Source organism: Eucyclogobius newberryi, unplaced genomic scaffold (genome assembly GCF_026437365.1).
Source record: "Eucyclogobius newberryi isolate DKJ021-1_F unplaced genomic scaffold, fEucNew1.0.hap1 SCAF_10, whole genome shotgun sequence".
Classification (NCBI taxonomy): Eukaryota; Metazoa; Chordata; class Actinopteri; order Gobiiformes; family Gobiidae; genus Eucyclogobius; species Eucyclogobius newberryi.
The window spans coordinates 19,913,273-19,934,493 of NW_027315724.1; the positions used below are offsets into that span (position 1 = coordinate 19,913,273).

The following is a 21,221-nucleotide window of genomic DNA, read 5'->3' on the forward strand; positions in this document are numbered from 1 at the left end:
GAATATATTTTTTTAAAGAGTTAAATTTAGCATACAGCCAATATAAGCTGATGATAAAGTATTTTAAGATAACTTCAGATCACGTTCAGACCCCGTTTAGACCTCGTTTAGACCCAGTTCAGACCCAGTTCAGACCCCTCTTAGACCCAGTTCATACCCAGTTCTTGTTTTACAGCTCAGGTTAAGCACTCGTTGCATTTTCCCTTTTGCTCATACATTTTTATTTATGAGCACATTTTTAATTGGCCTTAATTGATTCTGAATTCAAACTGAAACCACCGCAGTCCTTACTTACTCCTCAGTTTATGTTTTCTGTTATAATTGGATAAACCTTTTGTATTTTGTATGATTTTATAAACTACTTTAAAGTGCACTTTTTAGTTCAAACATCACAGATCTTTCCTTTTTTATTTACTCATGATATTTCACATTCTGCCTTATGTAAGTCCTGATTTAGATCTCATTTGGCTCTTCTTTAGTCCTGGTTTAGACCTGATTTAGACCTGCTCTAGACCCGATTCAACCCTGGTTTAACCCTGGTTTAGTCCTGGTTTAGACCCAGTTTAGACCTTTAAACCTGGTTTAGTCCTGGTTTAGACCCTGTTTAGACCTGGTTCAGGCCTGGGTTAGCCCTAGTTTAGTCCTCGTTTAGACCCGGTTTAGACCTTGTTTAGACCCGGTTCTTGACCATGTCGTCCCCTCACTCTCGCTCGCTCTGCTGCTGCCGCTCCCTCTCAGCCTCTGGGGGGCAGTGCACGGCTCTTCCTTCAGAACGCTGCCCCCTGGTGGACGTCGCCTCCGCCTCCAACCATGCCCACTTCCACCTGCGCCACTTCCACCTGGACCTGCAGGTAAGTCAGATGCCCTCCAGTCGAGCCACGTTCTCCTTTAATGATCTGGAACTTTGTCAGAATCTAAATACAACCATGTAATACTTTATACTTTAATGTCATAAAAGTCAAGTGTTCTGTGGGAGAGACTGGGCGTGTGTTACGTGAAACATCAGATGAGTGATTTTAGTCTCTGCTCTTCTGTCCTGAACATGAACTTGTCTTATCTTGATTTAACACGTTTAACTTTGTTCTAAGGACAAATGAAACGCGTCAGATTAAAGTTCAGCTGAGGCGAGAGAGTTAACAACTTTATTAAATTAAACATCACACAAATAATGTAATAATGTTCACATATTCGTAAGAGTCAGATGTACGACAGAGTGAGACTAAAACACATCAAGTCAGAACTTTAGAGCTCTGAGTTTGAACTGAGATGAAGGAAATATATTCTGGGTAAAGTAGTGAGATACTTATTAAAATACCTCATAAATCGCAGTATTTTGAAATCACAGTCCGGGTCAGACCTCAATGTTCTATCATATCGTGACAGTAATAGTCGTCGTTATTCTTTCTCAAAGGAATGCTGTTGTTAAAATGGTGATAAAGGAGAATATTATTACCGTATTTTCCGTGTGGCACCGGCCAAAAAATGCATAATAGAGAAGAAAAAAACCTATATAAGTTGCACTGGAGTATGAAATGCGGTTGCAAGTGTGAAAATAACAAATAATGTCACATATAAGTCGCTCCGGAGTATAAGTATATAAGTATCAACATATGTATAAGTCGCACCCTGGCCAAAAATATGAAAAAAGGTGCGGCTTATAGTCCAGAAAATACGGTAAATATAAAATTGTGTGTCGTGTCTGTGCAGATCAACTTTGCCCTGAAGGTGATGAGCGGGTGGATGGTTCTGGACGTGTCTCCTCTGAGGTCCGGGGTCCAGACTCTGGTTCTGGACTGTCACCCGTCGGTCCTGGTCCGCTCCGTGGACTTGAAGGACCCGGAGCGGCTCCAGGACCCGCCCCAGTCTCTGGTCTTCACCTCCGAGAGCTTCTCTGAGTTTGGGTCGGCGCTGAAGGTGGTGCTGCCCGAAGTCCGAGCCCAGAGGGAGCTCCAGGTGACCATCCGCTACAGCACCACCGACGGACCGGCTGTGAGTAGCACCGACCGTGACAGTAACCTAGCAACCATGTTATCGCTTTTTTAACAGCAACACTTATTATTATTATTATTATTATTATTATTATTATTATTATTATTATTATTATTATTATTATTATTATTATTATTATTATTATTAGCAGTATAATCCCGGTCTGGTTCCAGGTCTGGTGGTTGGATCCGGAGCTCACCTGTGGACAGACTCGCCCCCTGGTGTTCACTCAGGGACACTGCGTTTGTAACCGCTCCTTCTTCCCCTGTTTCGACACTCCGGCTGTGAAGAGCCCCTACAGCGCCACTATCAGGGTACAGTATGACACTACAGTATGACACTACAGTATAACACTACAGTGCCACCATCAGGGCACAGTATGACACTACAGTATGACACTACAGTATGATACTACAGCGCCACCATCAGGGCACAGTATGACACTACAGTGCCACCATCAGGGCACAGTATGACACTACAGTATGACGCTACAGTATGACGCTACAGCGCCACCATCAGGGTACAGTATGACACTACAGTATGACACTACAGTATGAAACTACAGTGCCACCATCAGGGCACAGTATGACACTACGGCGCCACCATCAGGGTACAGTATGACACTACAGTATGACACTACAGTATGACACTACTGCGCCACCATCAGGGTACAGTATGACACTACAGTATGACACTACAGTATGACACTACTGCGCCACCATCAGGGTACAGTATGACACTACAGTATGACACTACAGTATGACACTACTGCGCCACCATCAGGGCACAGTATGACACTACAGCGCCACCATCAGGGTACAGTATGACACTACAGTATGACACTACAGCGCCAACATCAGGGCACAGTATGACACTACAATATGACACTACAGCGCCACCATCAGGGCACAGTATGACACTACAGTATGACACTACAGCACCACCATCAGGGCACAGTATGACACTACAGTATGACACTACAGCGCCACCATCAGGGCACAGTATGACACTACAGCGCCACCATCAGGGCACAGTATGACACTACAGCGCCACCATCAGGGCACAGTATAACACTACAGTATGACACTACAGCGCCACCATCAGGGTTCCAGTCATGGTCATTAGGTGTGCACACTGACACTGCTCCATTACAGTTTAGTTCTATGTTCCGTGTTCTATGTTCCAGGTTCCAGACGGGTTCACGGTTTTGATGAGTGCGTCGCGGAGCTCGTTCTGTCGAGACGAGCGAGTGTTCCAGTTCTGGATGGACGAACCGGTGCCATCGTACCTGGTGGCTTTAGTGTCCGGAGAACTTCAGCACCACGACCTGGGCCCCAGGTGTGACGGGAGGGCATCGGGGGCAATCTGAGGGCAATCTGAGGTCATCGGGGGGCAATCTGAGGGCATCGGTGGGCCATCGGGGGCAATCTGAGGGCATTGGGGGCAATCTGAGGGCATCTGAGGGCATCGCGGGGGCCATCTGAGGGCATCGCGGGGGCCATCTGAGGGCATCGCGGGGGCCATCTGAGGGCATCGCGGGGGCCATCTGAGGGCATCGCGGGGGCCATCTGAGGGCATCGCGGGGGCCATCTGAGGGCATCGCGGGGGCCATCTGAGGGCATCGCGGGGGCCATCTGAGGGCATCGCGGGGGCCATCTGAGGGCATCGGAGGGGCCATCTGAGGCTTGGAGGGCATAAATCTGTGTGAAATACTCTAGTAGTACATTTAAAAACCGATACTTCAATACTTTTACTTGAGTAGATACTTGTATCTCTTGCTCTGTAAACAGAACTGGGTCACATGTTCTTCACTTCCCGGACACTCCTCATTAGTCACTGTGATGAGTTTCACTTCCTGCTTCCTCTTTAATTAGATGCCGACATCACACAGTAGAATCATGCGTGGGCGGAGTCAGAACAGACTGTACTTTAAGAGGAAAAAACGCCCCGAAGTCCTGAAAGTCTGACGTGACCCTGCTCTGTGATTGGTCAGGAGCAGAGTGTGGGCGGAGCCGTGCCTGCTGTCGTGTGCGGTGCAGAAGCTAGAGGGCAGTGTGGAGCGATGGCTGAGCGTGGCAGAGCAGCTGTTTGGACCTTACCTGTGGGGAAGGTACGAGAAGCAGGACATCTGCACCAGACAAAACACAACTGTTCCCTCTCTCTGTCCCTCTCAGTCTGTCCTCTCTCTGTCCCCCTCTCTGTCCCTCTCAGTCTGTCCTCTCTCTGTCCCTCTCAGTCTGGTCCCTCTCAGTCTGTCCTCTCTCTGTCCCCCTCTCTGTCCCTCTCAGTCTGTCCTCTCTCTGTCCCCCTCTCTCTGGCAGTGTTGGGAAAGTTCACTTTCTACATGAACTAGTTCAGTTCATAGTTCATAATTCAAAATTTTGAACTAAGTTCACAGCTCCAAAAAATAAACTAGTTCAGTTATTTTTTTCAATATTATGCAATAATTGTTCTAAATTATTTCCACAGCCCAAATACAACCACAGGCAGCAATTATTGTATTAGTTTATGAAAATATGTGTCAGATTTCATCTTCATATCCAATTTTTAATCCTTACACATCCAGGATTTACACTCACATTGAAGGGACAGACTTCCCCCATGTGTTGCTGTCCATTCAGCACCACACTAGCAGCAGTAGCAGCTTTCAGCCCCACAGAATATTCTCAAAAACATGGGGGAAAACTTGCTGGGCAAAGATTGCACATAAATGTTAGATTGTTCCCATCCTCACCGACCTTATCATAAAACTCACGTAAATGGTCGTAGAAGGGCGACTCCTGCTGTTCTGTTGACTACACGCTGCGGTCGCGTCCGTGCTGCTTTTTGTTTTCATGCGCATGTGCAGTGCGGTGCGACACGCGAAATCTCTGTCTGTCTGCGCGATCTATCGGCCTCTACAACTCTGGAGCTCTCACACTTGCCAGAGGTTCTTTTTGGGCAACTTAACGGTGTTTTTCGCCTGGAAGTCTCTTGAAATCTGACACTTTATTGAACGAAAATAAAAAGAACAAAGGTGTCGTTCACAGACACCAGAATGAACGCGTTCATATTATCTTTTGTCAGCAGTAAAACCGTTCGTTCAGTTCACGTTCACCAAAATTATGAACGCGTTCATGAACTTTCGTTCAATGAACGCGTTCAGGTACAACACTGCTCCCTGTCCCCTCTCTCAAGCTCTCTGTTCCCCTCTCTCTTTCTGTCCCCCTCACACATCTCTTTGTCCCCTTCTCTCTCTTTGTCCCCTTCTCTCTCTTTGTCCCCTTCTCTCTCTTTGTCCCCCTCTCTCGCTCTGTCCCCCTCTCTCTGTCCCCCTCTCTCTCTCACCTTCTCTCCCTGTCTCTCACCCCTCTCTCTCTCACCTTCTCTCCCTGTCTCTCACCCCTCTCTCTCTCACCTTCTCTCCCTGTCTCTCACCCCTCTCTCTCTCACCTTCTCTCCCTGTCTCTCACCCCTCTCTCTCTCACCTTCTCTCCCTGTCTCTCACCCCTCTCTCTCTCACCTTCTCTCCCTGTCTCTCACCCCTCTCTCTGTCCTCTCACACCTCTCTTTGTCCCCCCCTCTCACACCTCCCTTTGTCCCCCTCTCTCACCTCTCTCTCTGTCCCTCTCTCTTCAGATGTGACCTGGTCTTCCTCCCGCCCTCCTTCCCCATCGTTGCCATGGAGAACCCGTGCCTGACCTTCATCATCTCGTCCATCCTGGAGAGCTCTGAGTTCCTCCTCATCGACGTGGTCCATGAGATCGCTCACGGTTGGTTTGGAAACGCCGTCACAAACGCCACGTGGGAGGAAATGTGGCTGAGCGAGGGTTTGGCCACGTACGCTCAGAGACGCATCACCGCCAAGGCCTACGGTGAGAGAGCCTACAGAGACGGAGCACTGCGGGTTACTCCTGTGTTACTCCCGTGTTACTCCCGTGTTACTCCCGTGTTACTCCTGTGTCACTCCCGTGGTACTCCCGTGGTACTCCTGTGTTACTCCTCTGGTACTCCTCTGGTACTCCCGTGGTACTCCTGTGTTACAATGTCACAGTAACATTGTGTGTTTCTCAGGTGAGGCGTTCACGTGTCTGGAGACCGTGGTTCGTTTGGACGCTCTGCACAGACAGCTGCGTCTCCTTGGAGACAACAGTCCAGTCAGTAAACTGCACATCAAACTGGAGCCAGGTTTGTTATCTATATTTTCATTGTTTTGTGATCACAACTCATTAAATGTGAAACTTCTGATCTATTTTGTTCTGCTCAGATTTATTAACAGTTATGTTTTGTGTCGTCTGATTGGCTGGTGTTTAACAGAACCTGATGTGTTCCTGCAGGAGTGAACCCGAGCTCTCTGATGAACCTGTTCACGTACGAGAAAGGCTTCTGCTTTGTGTCTTACCTCTGTGAGCTGTGTGGAGACGAGAGCCGCTTCGACCGCTTCCTCAGGGTACGACCAACACATCACGCTCTCGCGGGGCCGGCGCTCTCGCGGGGCCGGCGCTCTCGCGGGGCCGGCGCTCTCGCGGGGCCGGCGCTCTCGCTGGGCCGGGGGCCGGCGCTCTCGCGGGGCCGACGTTCTCTGGGGCCGACGTTCTCTGGGGCCGACGTTCTCTGGGGCCGACGTTCTCTGGGGCCGACGTTCTCTGGGGCCGACGTTCTCTGGGGCCGACGTTCTCGCGGGCCGGCGCTCTCGGGGCCGATGCTCTGGCAGGCTAAGAGTCCAGAGCCGCGGTGATGTGTCTAAACTCTGTGTTTCAGGATTACATCTGTGAGTTCCAGTTTAAGAGTGTGGTGGCTCAGGACCTGATCCACTGTTTCCTGCAGCACTTCCCTGAGCTGCACAGCGCCCCCTCCAGGACAGGTCTGGAGTTCTGGCGCTGGCTCACCTCCTGCGGCGCTCCTCTGTTTGAGCCTGACCTGTCAGCAGGGGGCGCTCTCACTCAGCCTGTGTACAACCTGCTGCGACTGTGGAGCGACCCCGCACGACCCCCCGACCCCCAGAGCCTCGTGACCTTTGACCTCTCCTCCTGGAGCACCTTTCAGATCGTCCTGTTCCTCGACCGACTGCTCGACCTCGCGCCACTCACGCACGGTAAAGAGCCAGATGCCCTCCCATGCATAAAACACAGCGGCTTGTGACTGTCAGAGCAGCAAAAATATGTAAAAACAGAGCAATGAAAATCATGGATGAAAGTAAAAAAACATTTGTCCTGAATTATGAACATGAAAATTAAGCTAAACACACTCTGTATTTTATGTCTGTAACCATGGTGATGATCTCTCTAAGGGTTTAACTGACACAACATTTTGACACATTTTAGACAATGAAAACAGCATGACTGACTCAGAGGGATGACCTCATAATCCTGTGCTCGTGTGTGATTGGTCGTTGCAGAGCTGATGTCCCGCCTCTCCGCCTGTTATTCCGCCCTCTTCGACGCACTGAACGCCGAGGTTCAGATCCGGTGGCTGCAGCTCGTCGTGCGGAGCCTGTTTTATGCCGAGCTGCCGCGAGTACGAGCGTTCCTCCTCAAACATGTGAGTCCAGAGAGTCCCCCCGAGTGTCCAGAGAGAGGGTCCCCCCGAGTGTCCAGAGAGAGAGAGTCCCCCCGAGTGTCCAGAGAGAGAGTCCCCCCGAGTGTCCAGAGAGAGAGAGTCCCCCCGAGTGTCCAGAGAGAGAGAGTCCCCCCGAGTGTCCAGAGAGAGAGAGTCCCCCCGAGTGTCCAGAGAGAGAGAGTCCCCCCGAGTGTCCAGAGAGAGAGAGTCCCCCCGAGTGTCCAGAGAGAGAGAGTCCCCCCGAGTGTCCAGAGAGAGAGAGAGTCCCCCCGAGTGTCCAGAGAGAGAGAGTCCCCCCGAGTGTCCAGAGAGAGAGAGAGTCCCCCCGAGTGTCCAGAGAGAGAGAGAGTCCCCCCGAGTGTCCAGAGAGAGAGTCCCCCCGAGTGTCCAGAGAGAGAGTCCCCCCGAGTGTCCAGAGAGAGAGTCCCCCCGAGTGTCCAGAGAGAGAGTCCCCCCGAGTGTCCAGAGAGAGAGTCCCCCCCGAGTGTCCAGAGAGAGAGTCCCCCCCGAGTGTCCAGAGAGAGAGTCCCCCCGAGTGTCCAGAGAGAGAGTCCCCCCGAGTGTCCAGAGAGAGAGTCCCCCCGAGTGTCCAGAGAGAGAGTCCCCCCCGAGAGTTTGTATTTGTAGTTTCTGCTCTGTGAGTGTGACTCCGTTTCCCATGATGCCTCTGTGCAGACGTCCAGGATGTACACGCTGCCGCTTTACGAGGACCTGGCGTCCGGAGCCATGAAGAGCAGTGCCGCCGAATACTTCAGCCAAACACAGAGACGACTGCACCCAAACCTGAGGAGGAGTCTGCAGACGCTGCTGCTGTCCAATCACAGTGCAGGAGGAGGGCAGGGGGCCAATCAGAGCGAGGGAGAGCCAGAGGCCAAGCCGGAGGCCAATCACATCGAGACGCATTCTGTCAATCAAAACCAGGACGCAGGAAAAGACCAAAGTCAAAATGGAGGGATTGCGGTGATCCAAAATGGAGGAAAGGCCGTTCAGAACGCCGCGACGCAAAATGGAGGACAGAAACTGAACGGAACAGCGACCAATCAGAGCGCAGAGACTCAAAATGGAGGAGAAGCGGCCAATCACCAAGCAGCCGAGACCAGGACCAATCAGAACGCTGCTTTTTTCTCGGCACAGAAAGACACAGAACTGTCCAATCAGAACGCAACACAGACGCAAACGGCCAATCACAGCTCGGCGTCGTCCCAATTGCCCCGCCCCTCATCGCCATTTGTCCACTGGAGTCAGAAACAGAGCATTGCCCTCACGGAACTTTAGACCTGGTTTAACCCTGGTTTAACCCTGTTTTAGCCCTGGTTTAGCTCTGGGTTAGCTCTGGTTTAGTCCTGGTTTAGCCCAGCTAAAATGAGCCCATTTTAGGTCCTGATGTGGACTTGGTTTAGTCCTCATCTAGTCCAGCTATAGGTTCAGAGTTAGTCCCAATTTCTATGTGGTGAATGTGCAAGTGTGAGCCTCAATCCTGGTTTAGCTCTGATTTAGCCCAGGTTTAGTCCTGTCTTAGCCCCGGTTTAGTCCTGGTTTAGCCCTTGTTTAGTCCTGGTTTAGCCCCTGTTTAGTCCTGGTTTAGCCCCTGTTTAGTCCTGGTTTAGCCCCTGTTTAGTCCCGGTTTAGTCCCGGTTTAGTCCTGGTTTAGTCCTGGTTTAGCTCTGGTTTAGTCCCGGTTCAGTATTTTCTTTGCCATAAACTTAAAGGCGCAATGGACGATTTTTCGGCGATTTGAGAACGCAGGCGGAAGTGTGCATGTGCACTCCCCCGTGCGGATCGATACAACACACACGTGCGTTTGTTTATTAGCGCGACGGATCGTATCGCATCTCTCGTCTCCCGTAGATTTCCGTCTTCTTCTGAGTCAGCTCGAACTGTCTTTCTCCGTCTTCATTTTGCCCCGTACACTGAGGGAACTATATTATGATAGATCAATGCGCTTAGACACGCGGAAATGTGGGACGAGCCTGACGCGGCTGCAGGTGAGCGATAGGTGCGTTTTATGATTGATACGTGGCAGGACTAATCGGCAGTCCACGCCACGAGGAAATAAGACTCAGATTTGGGCCAAAAAAATTGTCCATTCAACCTTTAATTATTTAAAATATTTTGATGATTTCCTTTCCACAATTTTGATAAAATATATTGTTCAAAAGATTGAACACTTTTAAACGATATTTTCTCAGGAATAAATTCAAAAAAAGTTTAATTTGTTGGTTTGAATCCCGCTGTGACTGTGGCAGAGTGGTTAGCCTGAGGGTGTGACTGTGGCAGAGTGGTTAGCCCGAGGGTGACTGTGGCAGAGTGGTTAGCCTGAGGGTGACTGTGGCAGAGTGGTTAGCCTGAGGGTGTGACTGTGGCAGAGTGGTTAGCCTGAGGGTGACTGTGGCAGAGTGGTTAGCCTGAGGGTGTGACTGTGGCAGAGTGGTTAGCCTGAGGGTGTGACTGTGGCAGAGTGGTTAGCCTGAGGGTGTGACTGTGGCAGAGTGGTTAGCCTGAGGGTGTGACTGTGGCAGAGTGGTTAGCCTGAGGGTGTGACTGTGGCAGAGTGGTTAGCCTGAGGGTGTGACTGTGGCAGAGTGGTTAGCCTGTGGGTGTGACTGTGGCAGAGTGGTTAGCCTGAGGGTGTGACTGTGGCAGAGTGGTTAGCCTGAGGGTGTGACTGTGGCAGAGTGGTTAGCCTGTGGGTGTGACTGTGGCAGAGTGGTTAGCCTGAGGTTGTGGGTTCGATTCCTCAAACTAAATTCACCAATAATTGGGGCTCACACATAAACCAGGTTAAAAAGTGAAAATATATCCAGTGAATATTTTCAATTGTGTAGTTGATAGAGAAATGTCTGACTTCCTTGTTCCTGTATTTTTATGGGTGTGGTTCTTTTTGGTTTGATCAGGTTTTATTATTGTGATAAATTGTGTAAAAATGTCAAAGTTTCTACCTCCGAACCAGCGCTGCCTTCACCTGCGACTGAACGCTCCACGTTTAGGAAGAAAATAAATCTCTTGATTTAAGTTTGGGTTCTTTTTCACTCAATGTTCTACTGATAATGGATAAGGAAATGTATGCAGTCCTAATATTTAATATGAAAGTAGCAAATTTTTAATTACATTAAAAAAAACATTGGATAAAAATTATTCGTTTGAAGAATATATTAACTTTGAAATAATATTAATCTGCGCTGCCCAGTGGTTAAGTGCTGCCCTGGTTTATTCCTGGTTTAGTCTTGGTTTAGTCCTGGTTTATTCCTGGTTTAGTCCTGGTTTAGACCTGGTTTAGCCTTGGTTTAGTCCTGATTTAGACCTGGTTTAGCCTTGGTTTAGTCCTGATTTAGACCTGGTTTAGCCTTGGTTTAGTCCTGGCTATTACATTTGAAATGGACAAAACTACAAAATAAAAATGTAACTTAAAGTTTCTGTCACTGTCACTGCTCATATTTACAGCACATGTAAAATCCATTTACAGGGCTAAGGTTTAAATGTAACTGTTTTTATTGCATCATCAACGAAAAATATGAATCCATGGCGTTTTATACACGTGTTTGTGATTATTCAAGACGTCGGGTCTGCGTTTGTTTATTAGAAGTTAGAAAATCGTAAAAATTGTAAATCGCTTACATTATAAACAAACCTCTGCTCCTTTGTTTTCGGATCTTATAGATTTAACTGTAAACGTTTAAAAGCAAATATTTGAATTTTTGTTCATAATTTCAACACGTTTTTCTATACATTAACGCTTTGCTTTTTTCACGTGACTGCATCGGCCTATCAGAGCCCGCGTCCTGCGCATCCCGGAAGTGTTCGTCAAAGTCACGTGTTTTTGAATGAAACAAACTCTAGAAAAATAAGAGAAACAAATTTGTGAAATTTATAGGAATTACAGCGATTTCTGATCCAAGCCCACGACGTAAAGAAGAGCAACTGTCACGTAAAACAGGTGAGAATTTAGACCTGGTTTAGTCCTGGTTTAGACCTAGTTTAGACCTGGTTTAGACCTGGTTTAGTCCTAGTTTAGTCCTAGTTTAGTCCTGGTTTAGACCTGGTTTAGCTCTGGTTTAATGCATAGAACTGGATCACAGAACCTCCAGCTAAAGACCCAAACCCAGACTGTTTGAGGATAAATGGCAATTTAAGTTTTCTGTATAGGCTTTAGAATTTGTTATTAATACTTTTTTTCTTCAATAAATTTTAGGCTTTGTGATCCAATCACTTCAAACTAATCCAAAAGAGTTGTAGTCATCGACAAGAGTCATTGGATGAGATATAGTCAATTCAAATTGTTTTTCTTTAATGCATGCACTTTTGGATTTTATAAATGTTGTTTTATTGTTGTTCATTGTTTTATGTTGCACCAAAGACAGTTCTTATGTTTGTGAATTTTGTACATTGGCAATAAACCCTTTCTGATTCTGATTCTAAATGAGGCTAATGTTGTTTTTGTTGTTTTATGGCGGTTGGTATCCAAGTGTTACATAACCGCCAGACTTTATTCTTGAGGCTAATGTTCTTCTCTGTTCCTCAGGATGTCTGCAGAGCGAGAAGGGGCGGGGCAGGAAGGGGCGGAGCTTGTGTGGAGCGTGCAGGAGCTGCGTGCAGTGAGAGAGTCTGGCCTCGTGGGGGCGCTGGTGGGCTGCCTCCCCCGAGCCCCTCGACAGAACACTCGACTGGGACGACCGCTGCTCCTGAGGGGGGAGGAGTCAGCTATGAGGAGGGAGGAGTCAGCTATGAGGAGGGAGGAGTCAGCCATGAGGAGGGAGGAGTCAGCCATGAGGAGGGAGGAGTCAGCCATGAGGGAGGAGGAGGAGTCAGTGAGGAGGGAGGAGGAGTCAGCGGTGAGGGGGGAGGGGGAGGAGGAGTCAGCAATGAGGGAGGAGGAGTCAGCACTGAAGGGGGAGGAGTCAGAGGAGACTCAGGTGAGTTTTATAAAGTAAAAGTTTCCTTTTATCGCTGCTCTGACGCTGTTCGTCACAAACAGCTGCAGTTGTGTTTATCTTTATTCTCGTGTTTCATTCTTCTCTGCTTCTTCTCACAAAAACACTGACTGTTGAATGTAGAGATCTGGAGGTTTCCTGGGCTGTTGGTGCAGAAAACCTGTTTTACTTTAGTCTGCTCTGATCTTCTTCTTTGGTGTTTTATGGAGTTTGGTATCCAAGTGTTACATTACGCCACCTACTGTATGTCTACATGCCTACGATGTACATGTGGGCGGAGCTCTGACACTGTTCTGTGATTGGCCAGGAGCAGCAGTGGGAGGAGTTTCTGGGGGGGAGTCTGGAGCAGCAGAGACAATTTGCTTTGGACGACAGGAAGTCTGCGCTGATGTCATCACTGTCAGGTCAGTGACATCATCGCTGTCATGTCAGTGACATCATCACTGTCATGTCAGTGACATCATCACTGTTGTGTGTAATATTATTTGAATATATTTGTCCCTTCAGGTTCGGCGTTGGCGTCCGCGTTGGCGGCGCTCGACAACTTCGTGTTGCCGCGCAGGGCGCTCGCCGTGCAGCTCAGCACCTGCAGAGAGGGCCTGCCCCTCCGGTCAATCAGGAGCCAACACAGGGGCTATGAACCAATGGGAGAGCAGCATCACAGTGAGGGGCGGGTTCAAGTTTTCAGAGACCTGAGGAGGCGGGGTTTCTACCTGACGTCAGGAGGAAAGTTTGGAGCCGACTTCCTGGTTTACCCAGGTAAGGCATCTGACACAATCTGACACACAAGGAGGGCATCTGACACACACTGGGAGGGCATCTGACACACACAAGGAGGGCATCTGACACACACGGGGAGGGCATCTGACACACACAGGGAGGGCATCTGACACACACGGTGTGACTATTTCCCTGAACAAACCTGAGCAACAGAATCTGACTTCAGAGTCACATTTAAAGTGTTTTAGCTGCGTCTGGAATAAACCAGACTGAACTTTATTTGTGACTTAAATGTGATGAACTAAAGTTACAACTGATAAAACATGAAACTGTTTATTTTGTAAAATAATGTAAACATATTCAAATTAACGACATGACTCGGATTCAGAAAATGACTCAAATTAACCTTTTTTACCAAATGTTTATTTTTCACACAGATTATTTTATGATTATTATTATTAATAATTATTATTATTATTCAGATTATTTCACAGTCTGGTTTAGGTTTAGGCTTTGGGACATGGACTTGTCCTGGAGAACGTTTAGGGAGGTATAGTGGGAGGGCATCTGTAGTAACTGTGTCCTGCAGGTGTAGTAACTCTGTGTGTCCTGCAGGTGTAGTAACTCTGTGTGTCCTGCAGGGGACGCTCTCCGGTTCCATGCTCACTTCATGGCGCTCTGTGTGTCTCTGGAGGACAGTGTGCCTCTGGAGGACATTCTGTCCTGGATCAGACTCTCGTCCAACGTGAAGAAGACTCTGCTGCTGTGCTCCGTTTCACCACTAGGGGGCGTGTTGTACAGCTCTCTGCAGTGGAGCAACATGAGCTGAGCTGCTCCTGAAGGGGGCGCTACGGAGTCACAGCTCCTGCAGGAAAATCATGTTCAATCTGAGAAAGTTACTTTCAGATGGAAGTACAATTTTTTTCCAGATCAAACTTTTGAAACCTTCACTAGAAGGAACCCTGCTGGACAAATGGGGAACTACACCGACTCGTCAGCGGCACGCGGCACAGCGGTTAGCACGCGGCCCAGTGGTTAGCGCGCGGCGTGGGACCTTTCTCTCTTTCTCTGTGGAGTTTGCATGTTCTTCCCGTGTTTGTGCAGGTTTCCCCTATCACTAAAAACATGTACCATAAGCTCCTCCCCTACAATAGGCTCCTCCCCTGAAAAACGTTACATCTCAGTGGGACTTCATAACATCAGCTCAGGGACGACTGCTGCAGGTACAAAGCACGATAATGTTCATATTGCCTCAATAAATAAAACATCTCCAGTGAAAATACTGTGTCAGACGCATTATTATTCTGTATTTAAATTGGGGCTCATTTAGGAGCAAATATTTTCACTTTTTTGTTTCATTTAAATAAATCTGGCAATTTGTCTTTGAGTCTGTTTTTATCAAATAAATTAAATATGAAAGTATTATTTTGTAGTTGGAGTTTGGATACATAAATCTGAATTAAAGTTGGATCCAAATGTAAAAGTTAAACTTAAATTAAACTTAGTTTATTTTCTTTACATATAATACATATTAAAAAAGTGTTGAAGAAATAAGATTTTTAGTAATTGAGAAAAGCAGAAAATATCAGATCAACTCTGTAGATCACGTTATAATGCTATTATAGTTCAGAAGAAATGAACATAATCAACCAGTGTTTATAAAACGAGCAAACAAAGAAGAAAATATAGAATTATAGTAAAAAAATAATTATGTATATCATTTTAAATCAACAAGAAATACAGAACAAAACATACATAATGCACACATAAATTCACAAGGAGGATAACAAAAAAACAATTATCGGGGTTAATTTACCAGAAAATTCTGAATATTTTATGTTGTCTATTACGTTATTTGTAAGTGTTGTTGTTAGATAATTTACATGTTTTTATGTATTATTTATAATTAAATCAATTAAATGTCCTGTTTCTGTTCCGGCAGCTCTGCGGGCGCCTCTTTCCTCCTCTTATGCCGCATCAGGACCTCTAAGCTTCCTTTTCCGCCATCTTTGTTCCGTTCGTGCAGGTAAAGATCCACCATGTTCCAACAAAAACACACAGATAACACAACATTTGTCCACCATCCGCGCTCCATAACCACCGCGGCGGCTCCGTGACACTGTCCGGTTGTCTGTCCTGAAGTCCGGTGTCCGTATCTCGAGCGATGGTGGAGATTTGATGCGGATTGTGTTGACACCGGGCTGACTGCAGCAGCGGATCCGGGGACAGACGCTCAAACCCAGGGAGTGTATGTGGCGTGTCTCGCTGTCTCTGACCGGTTCTGCTCAGAAGAACCATCGCGTTTTCACGTGGATCTAAATGTGGAGTTGAGGGCGTTTTAATTAACGCTAATTAACGTTAAATGAGCTTGAAGACGATCTAAACACGGCGTGTCTCGTCTTTAGACCAAACATCACATTGTATGAAATTGATTTGGATAAATTGCTCTGATATTCAGTTTTGTTCCAGATCTGTTCGTGTTCCTCCAGATCAAAACAAGTCGAGTCAAATAAATTGAACTGTAAATAAACAGTTTTGAATTTATTTAAATATTTTCTGTTTTTCAGGTGAAGCAGCTGAAGACTTAAAGATGCCTGGAAGGTGAGACTTTAGATTGTTTTATTTCTAAATTAATCGTGTCATTTGTTTTTAGTTTTCTTAGTTGACTTGGCAATATGACAAGTATCTTGATTATTCTTGATTCTTGTAGATATTGATTTAAAAAGCCATAGAACATTTTTAAAGGGTAAACATGCCTCATGGTGTTGCATTTTCCTCCATGGATGGTTTAATGTACTTCATTCATGTACAGTACATGCACCTTAAAGACTAATACAAGATCAGTACTGGACCTGTGTCTTGGATTTTTTTTTTTTTACTGTCCCAGGGTTTGTGTTGGGCCTTTTTCCGGGTCATGCTGCGCTGCGCCTGCCGCATGTCCAAAGCGTGTGATGCTCGAGACGCCTCTTGCGCGCCTTGTCCGATGCTCAAAATGCAGGATTGGTGTTGCTAAAATGCTGGACGCCCAAGACTCGCGTTAACAGACGGTGAATGTGAAGTGGAAGCTTTGATGCGGCCGTCTGAACTTGTTTATTTGAAGTAGTATTTTAATGACGGCGCTGCCTAAATATGGAATGAAGTTGGGTTTTAGAGATGGTTTATTTTCCCCCCATATCTAATGAGGGCCCCCCCTATGTGTAGTTAGACCCCTGAGCAGCGTGTTGTAAAAAGTGTCAAATTTGAGAATCAGACAGTCACTTATTTTGAAAAGTCAATGGATTACTTAAGGAACCCAGCGATGTCTCAGGTTCTGGTTAAAGGTTCCGTGTTGTTTCAGACTGTGGAGCAAGGCCATCTTCACCGGGTACAAACGCGGTCTGAGGAACCAGCGCGAGCACACGGCGCTGCTGAAGGTGGAGGGCTGCTACACCCGCGACGAGGTCGACTTCTACCTGGGCAAACGCTGCGCCTACGTCTACAAGGCAAAGAAGTGAGTACTGCAAATATTGTGAAGTACTGAAGGCAAAGGACCTGTCTGATACAATTCTTGAGTTGGATCAGTCGTTTGTGACTGAAGTGATGAAGAAATTTGGTTAAACTGCAGATTGTGTTGTACAGAAGGTTCTTGCGTCTAATGTAAATATCAGGTTTAAAGTTTGAATATTCCGTTTGTAAGTTCACTTCAGGAAACACTTGGTCGGTCACTTTCTCCTGGTCACATGCCACAGATGATGTGGTATCGGCTCTAACCAAAGCTTTTAATTTTTGATCTAGACTTTATGTTCACATTAATGGAGTTGATCCAGAGCCTGTGATCTTTGGAGCCCTCAGGGGCCAGTGTTCATTGTTTATGCTCTAGATGAATGTTTAATTTATAAAACTACACCTTTTTATATTGTTTACAGATGATGCTCATACTTTGTTGTCTCAGAGCTTTAGCTGCTGCAGGTCAGAGCGGAACGAGCTCCGTGTGACACGAACACTCCCAAGACGCTCTGCTCCAGACTCATGTTTTTAATTAAAGATAAATTAAACTAATCAAGGGAATAACATAATCTAAGCTCTTTTGTAATCTATTACTCAAGTAATTATTGCAGCCCTAAAATCTGTAGAAAATGACAGGAAGTGACATCACACCAGGGACATTCCAGTCAGTTTATGCACCACAACTACTTTAATTATAGAAAATAAACTTATATTTTTAATTGTCAAATTAAAGGTGGAATGGACGATTTTATTTCAGCATTTTTTTTTTATCATATTTCCTCGTGGCGTGGATAAATCATTTGTCCTGCCACGTATCAATCACAAAACGCACCTATCGCTCACCTGCAGCCGCATGTGGCTTGTCCCACATTTCCGCGTGTCTAAGCGCATTGATCTATCATAATATAGTTCCCTCAGTGTACGGGGCAAAATGAAGACGGAGAAAGACAGTTCGAGCTGACTCAGAAGTGGACAGAAATCTACGGGAGACGAGAGATGCGATGCGCTCCGTTGCGCTAATAAACAAACGCACGTGTGTGTTGTATCAGTCCGCACGGGGGAGTGCGCATGTGCACTTCCGCCTGCGTTCTCAAATCGCCGAAAAATCGTCCATTGCGCCTTTAAATAAATTGTGAGAAGATGAGTTTTAGCCCAGTGTTTGCTGGGTAATTTCCTAGAGTGATGTCATCAACTACAAACGGGAAGTGAAATTCTAAACCTAAAAAATGTACTATTCTGTGATAACATTTTAGTAAAATTTTAAACTTAAAACTAGACTGCAGTAACTGCCTCAAAAGTAACGTTCCCGTCAGAGTGGCGCAGTAACGTTCTCTCTCGGGCAGTAACACTCTCAACGCTGTCTCTCTCGGGCGCAGTGACGCTCTCTCGGGCGCAGTGACGCTCTCTCGGGCGCAGTGACGCTCTCTCGGGCGCAGTGACGCTCGCTCTCTCTCTCCTCGGGCGCATTAACGGTCAGTAACGTTCTGTGCTCTCTTCAGGAACACAGTGACTCCTGGAGGAAAACCAAACAAGACTCGTGTGATCTGGGGCAAAGTGATGCGCGCTCACGGCAGCAGCGGAATGGTCAGAGCCAAGTTCAACAGGAACCTGCCGGCCAAGGCCATCGGACACAGGATCAGAGTGGTAAAGATGCACTACTGATACATTATGACTTGCACTTGACAAACACTCAAAAATGTTACACCCACAAGTTTTATTTTATTCTAAAGAAATATGACCTGATTCTACTTTAGTGAAAACAGTAAAGAAGTTTATAAACTTAAATAGAGCAAAAGATAAATTTTCTTTATCTGATCTTGGTTAACAAAATACTTTCTCGACGGGAAACATACATTGATAAAGATGTTTTTATGTTACATTGTTCTGAATTTTAAGCGTTGAATTGTAATTTAAGTTCAGATAAAGCTTCTTAAACTGTAGAATCTGAACTTTAAAACAGTTCTAGTTTCATGACTGAAGGAGTCTTTTTAAACATGCATGTTCCTGTTTCAATGCGACACTTGTGAGTGTTGCAGCTCCGCCTCATGTGACACGTTCTCTTGCTCTAACACGTTTAACCTCTTGTTTCAGATGTTGTATCATGTGTAACACGTTTATAACTCTTGTTTCAGATGCTGTATCCGTCACGAGTCTGAGGAAACTCTCTGGTTTATTTGTAAATAAATGAATGAGGTTCAAACTGTTTCCTGTCATTTCTCTAAAGACACAAAACTCAGACGAACTAAAGCTGCGTTCAAACCGCTGCAGACGCCCCGGACGCAGCTGCACAAAATTGAGTATTCGTCTTTTCTGCGTCGACGTTCTGGACAAGTGTCAACACTAAACGCAGGATGTCAGACACGTGTCCAGACTTTGAATGTAACTGCTGCAGCGGTGTGAACACAAACACTAAATGTGATGAACAAAAACCGACACTGAAATACACCATCAAATATTTATTTAGTGAGTCCAACTTTTCAAAAAACAGCGGTGTCTTTTTACAGCAATGACTTTTCATAAACACTTAAACCAGGCCCGGGTTTAATAGTGGTTCAGAACCGTATCTAAACCTGGTCTGTAGTGTTCTTTTAGTCTCAGATCTATTTACAGCCCAGACTTTGTACAAGTTTATAAAAGCCCCACAGCGCCCCCAAGTGTTAAGGTCGTGACAGCTCGAGATTTTACACAAACTGAATGCAAATAACTTCATGTAAAACTATTCAGTTTTGTCCAAGTTCAGTTCATATTTATGGAGCCAAAGGTTAATGAAAAGTTGTTTTTCACATTTCAAAAAAATATAAATATCTTCAGTTTGTAATTTTAAGGTTTAAAATTGCATTTTCCACATCTTTTCAAACTGGTCATAACTTCAAATCGAAATAAAAATACATCGTCAATTTTAAAAGGCTTTTCTCTTTTGGCTTCATAAAAACAAACCTCATTTCAATGGTTCAGTTCATTTGTGGTAAATCCGACGTTTAACTCATTTTTAACAATGACATGGAAAAAATAAAATACAAGAATGTTTGTAAAAATCCACAATAAAATACAACATTTACACCATAAAAAGTCCTAAATCGAGAGACAAACGGCTGAAAAAATGTGACAAACTAAACTCGCAGCTTTAGCGTTTTCAACTTTATAAAATAACTTAACCTGAACGTTTACATTATCTACATGATTTACAAAAGTACAAAAAACGGGCACGTAGCTTTAGTCGTGACGCAGCGAGTTAAGTGCTTCCCTGTCACCTGAAGCTCAGCGGTTCAGACACCGAGTCACAAAACGTCCCACTTTTTTGATTTGGTCTTTTTATTGCGAGAGTTCCAGACACTAAAACTATCATAAAACAGTTTTATGATAGACACAGTCAGTTTGCTTTTCCATAACCAAAGATGGAAGGTCACACTTTAAGGCGTGAACATGTTTTAAAATCATCAAAATGTAAATTAATTTATCTGGTTTGAATTTTGAAGCTGTGAATCTCCCACAAACTGAACTGACATGTGAAACTTAAACTCTAGAGCGTCGCACAAAGTCTAAAACGTCTTAAACTCTGGAGCGTTTTGAATTTCTATGTCTGAATTCAGAGTTTCTGATTTAGTGTTTCTGTGTCTTGAGTTAGAGTTTCTATGTCTGAAGTTGGAGTTTCTGATTCAGAGACGAGGAGGTTTAGTGTCGAGCGCTCGAGCCAAATCTGAAATAAACTTTAGCTGCAAAAGTTTTCTAACGTCGACGAGACTGAACCCGAGTCTGGAGCCGTTTGTCTCTCACAGTCTGAGTCCGGGTCCAGGTCTGACCGAGGCCTTCAGGAGGATCTTAAACACGTTTGAGAAGTCGAGATCTCGTCCAGAACGTAAAAAACTGAAATAATTTGTTCATTAAACGAGATAAACACTTTATATTTAGGTTTTCTTCTTTGGAGTCAGGATGACACAGAAATTACTCATTTTTGCTTCTAAAATTTGGTTATTTTTTGGTCATTTTCTCTCTCAAACTTTCACCTAAAGATGTTTGATTCTTCCATTGAATCTGAATTTCTCTGGGGCATCGTTTTGTCCAAATAAGAAATCCAAAATCCCCTCGAAATGTTTGTGTCTAATGTCCACGTATTTTTCAGATTCATGTGACATTTTGGCTTTTTTCACACATAAAAAGCCTCGTCTTTTTAATAAAAATAAAAGATAAACTCGTAATAGACATTTTCTTACATTTGAGTAAACTTTAGAACCTTTAAATTTATATTTTTAATGTTCACCTGCAGCGTCTCGACTTTTCACGATTTGAAAGTTTAAGTCAGGCATGTCCAAACTACGGCCCGGGGGCCAAATATGGCCCTCACGCTTCCACTTAAGTTGGTCCAAACAACAAAAAGTAGCACTTTCTACTGTAAATGTGGAAGAATTCAAGCATTTTGATGTTAAACCAACTTAATATTAGTGTTCTAAGTCTTATTAAAGTAAATGTCAAATGCAACATGTGAAACGACAAAATCAACATTGTCGACTTGTTTGTGGCTCTGTAGAAGTGCAAAGAGCAGCAGAAAACACTGGACACTCC

General features: G+C 45.5%; 3 protein-coding genes across 4 annotated transcripts; all 3 read left to right on the top strand.

The window, feature by feature from the left end:
* The first annotated feature begins 610 nt into the window (after positions 1-610).
* Positions 611-9,284, top strand: rnpepl1 (arginyl aminopeptidase like 1). Of its 2 annotated transcripts, XM_072462001.1 has the most exons (12): positions 611-851; positions 1,708-1,989; positions 2,163-2,284; positions 3,076-3,094; positions 3,176-3,327; positions 3,983-4,099; positions 5,608-5,843; positions 6,043-6,156; positions 6,306-6,418; positions 6,730-7,063; positions 7,367-7,509; positions 8,203-9,284. In XM_072462001.1, exons 1-12 carry the CDS (start codon positions 690-692, stop codon positions 8,800-8,802), a joined length of 2,394 nt encoding a protein of 797 aa, XP_072318102.1. In that variant the 5' UTR covers positions 611-689; the 3' UTR covers positions 8,803-9,284. The 2 variants fall into 2 exon arrangements, with proteins under 2 accessions (XP_072318102.1, XP_072318101.1); XM_072462000.1 differs by lacking the exon at positions 3,076-3,094 and having other exon boundaries at positions 612-851; positions 2,163-2,303; positions 8,203-9,282.
* Positions 9,285-12,370: 3,086 nt separating this feature from the next.
* Positions 12,371-14,179, top strand: tsen34 (TSEN34 tRNA splicing endonuclease subunit). Its single transcript, XM_072462250.1, has 4 exons — positions 12,371-12,437; positions 12,763-12,859; positions 12,963-13,214; positions 13,817-14,179. The coding sequence occupies exons 1-4, from the start codon at positions 12,387-12,389 to the stop codon at positions 14,002-14,004; spliced, it is 588 nt and encodes a 195-aa protein (XP_072318351.1). The 5' UTR covers positions 12,371-12,386; the 3' UTR covers positions 14,005-14,179.
* An 898-nt stretch (positions 14,180-15,077) lies between these two features.
* Positions 15,078-18,861, top strand: rpl35a (ribosomal protein L35a). The gene is made up of 5 exons (XM_072462310.1): positions 15,078-15,201; positions 15,743-15,776; positions 16,513-16,665; positions 18,161-18,305; positions 18,794-18,861. Exons 2-5 carry the CDS (start codon positions 15,766-15,768, stop codon positions 18,815-18,817), a joined length of 333 nt encoding a protein of 110 aa, XP_072318411.1. The 5' UTR covers positions 15,078-15,201; positions 15,743-15,765; the 3' UTR covers positions 18,818-18,861.
* The last annotated feature ends 2,360 nt before the right edge of the window (positions 18,862-21,221 follow it).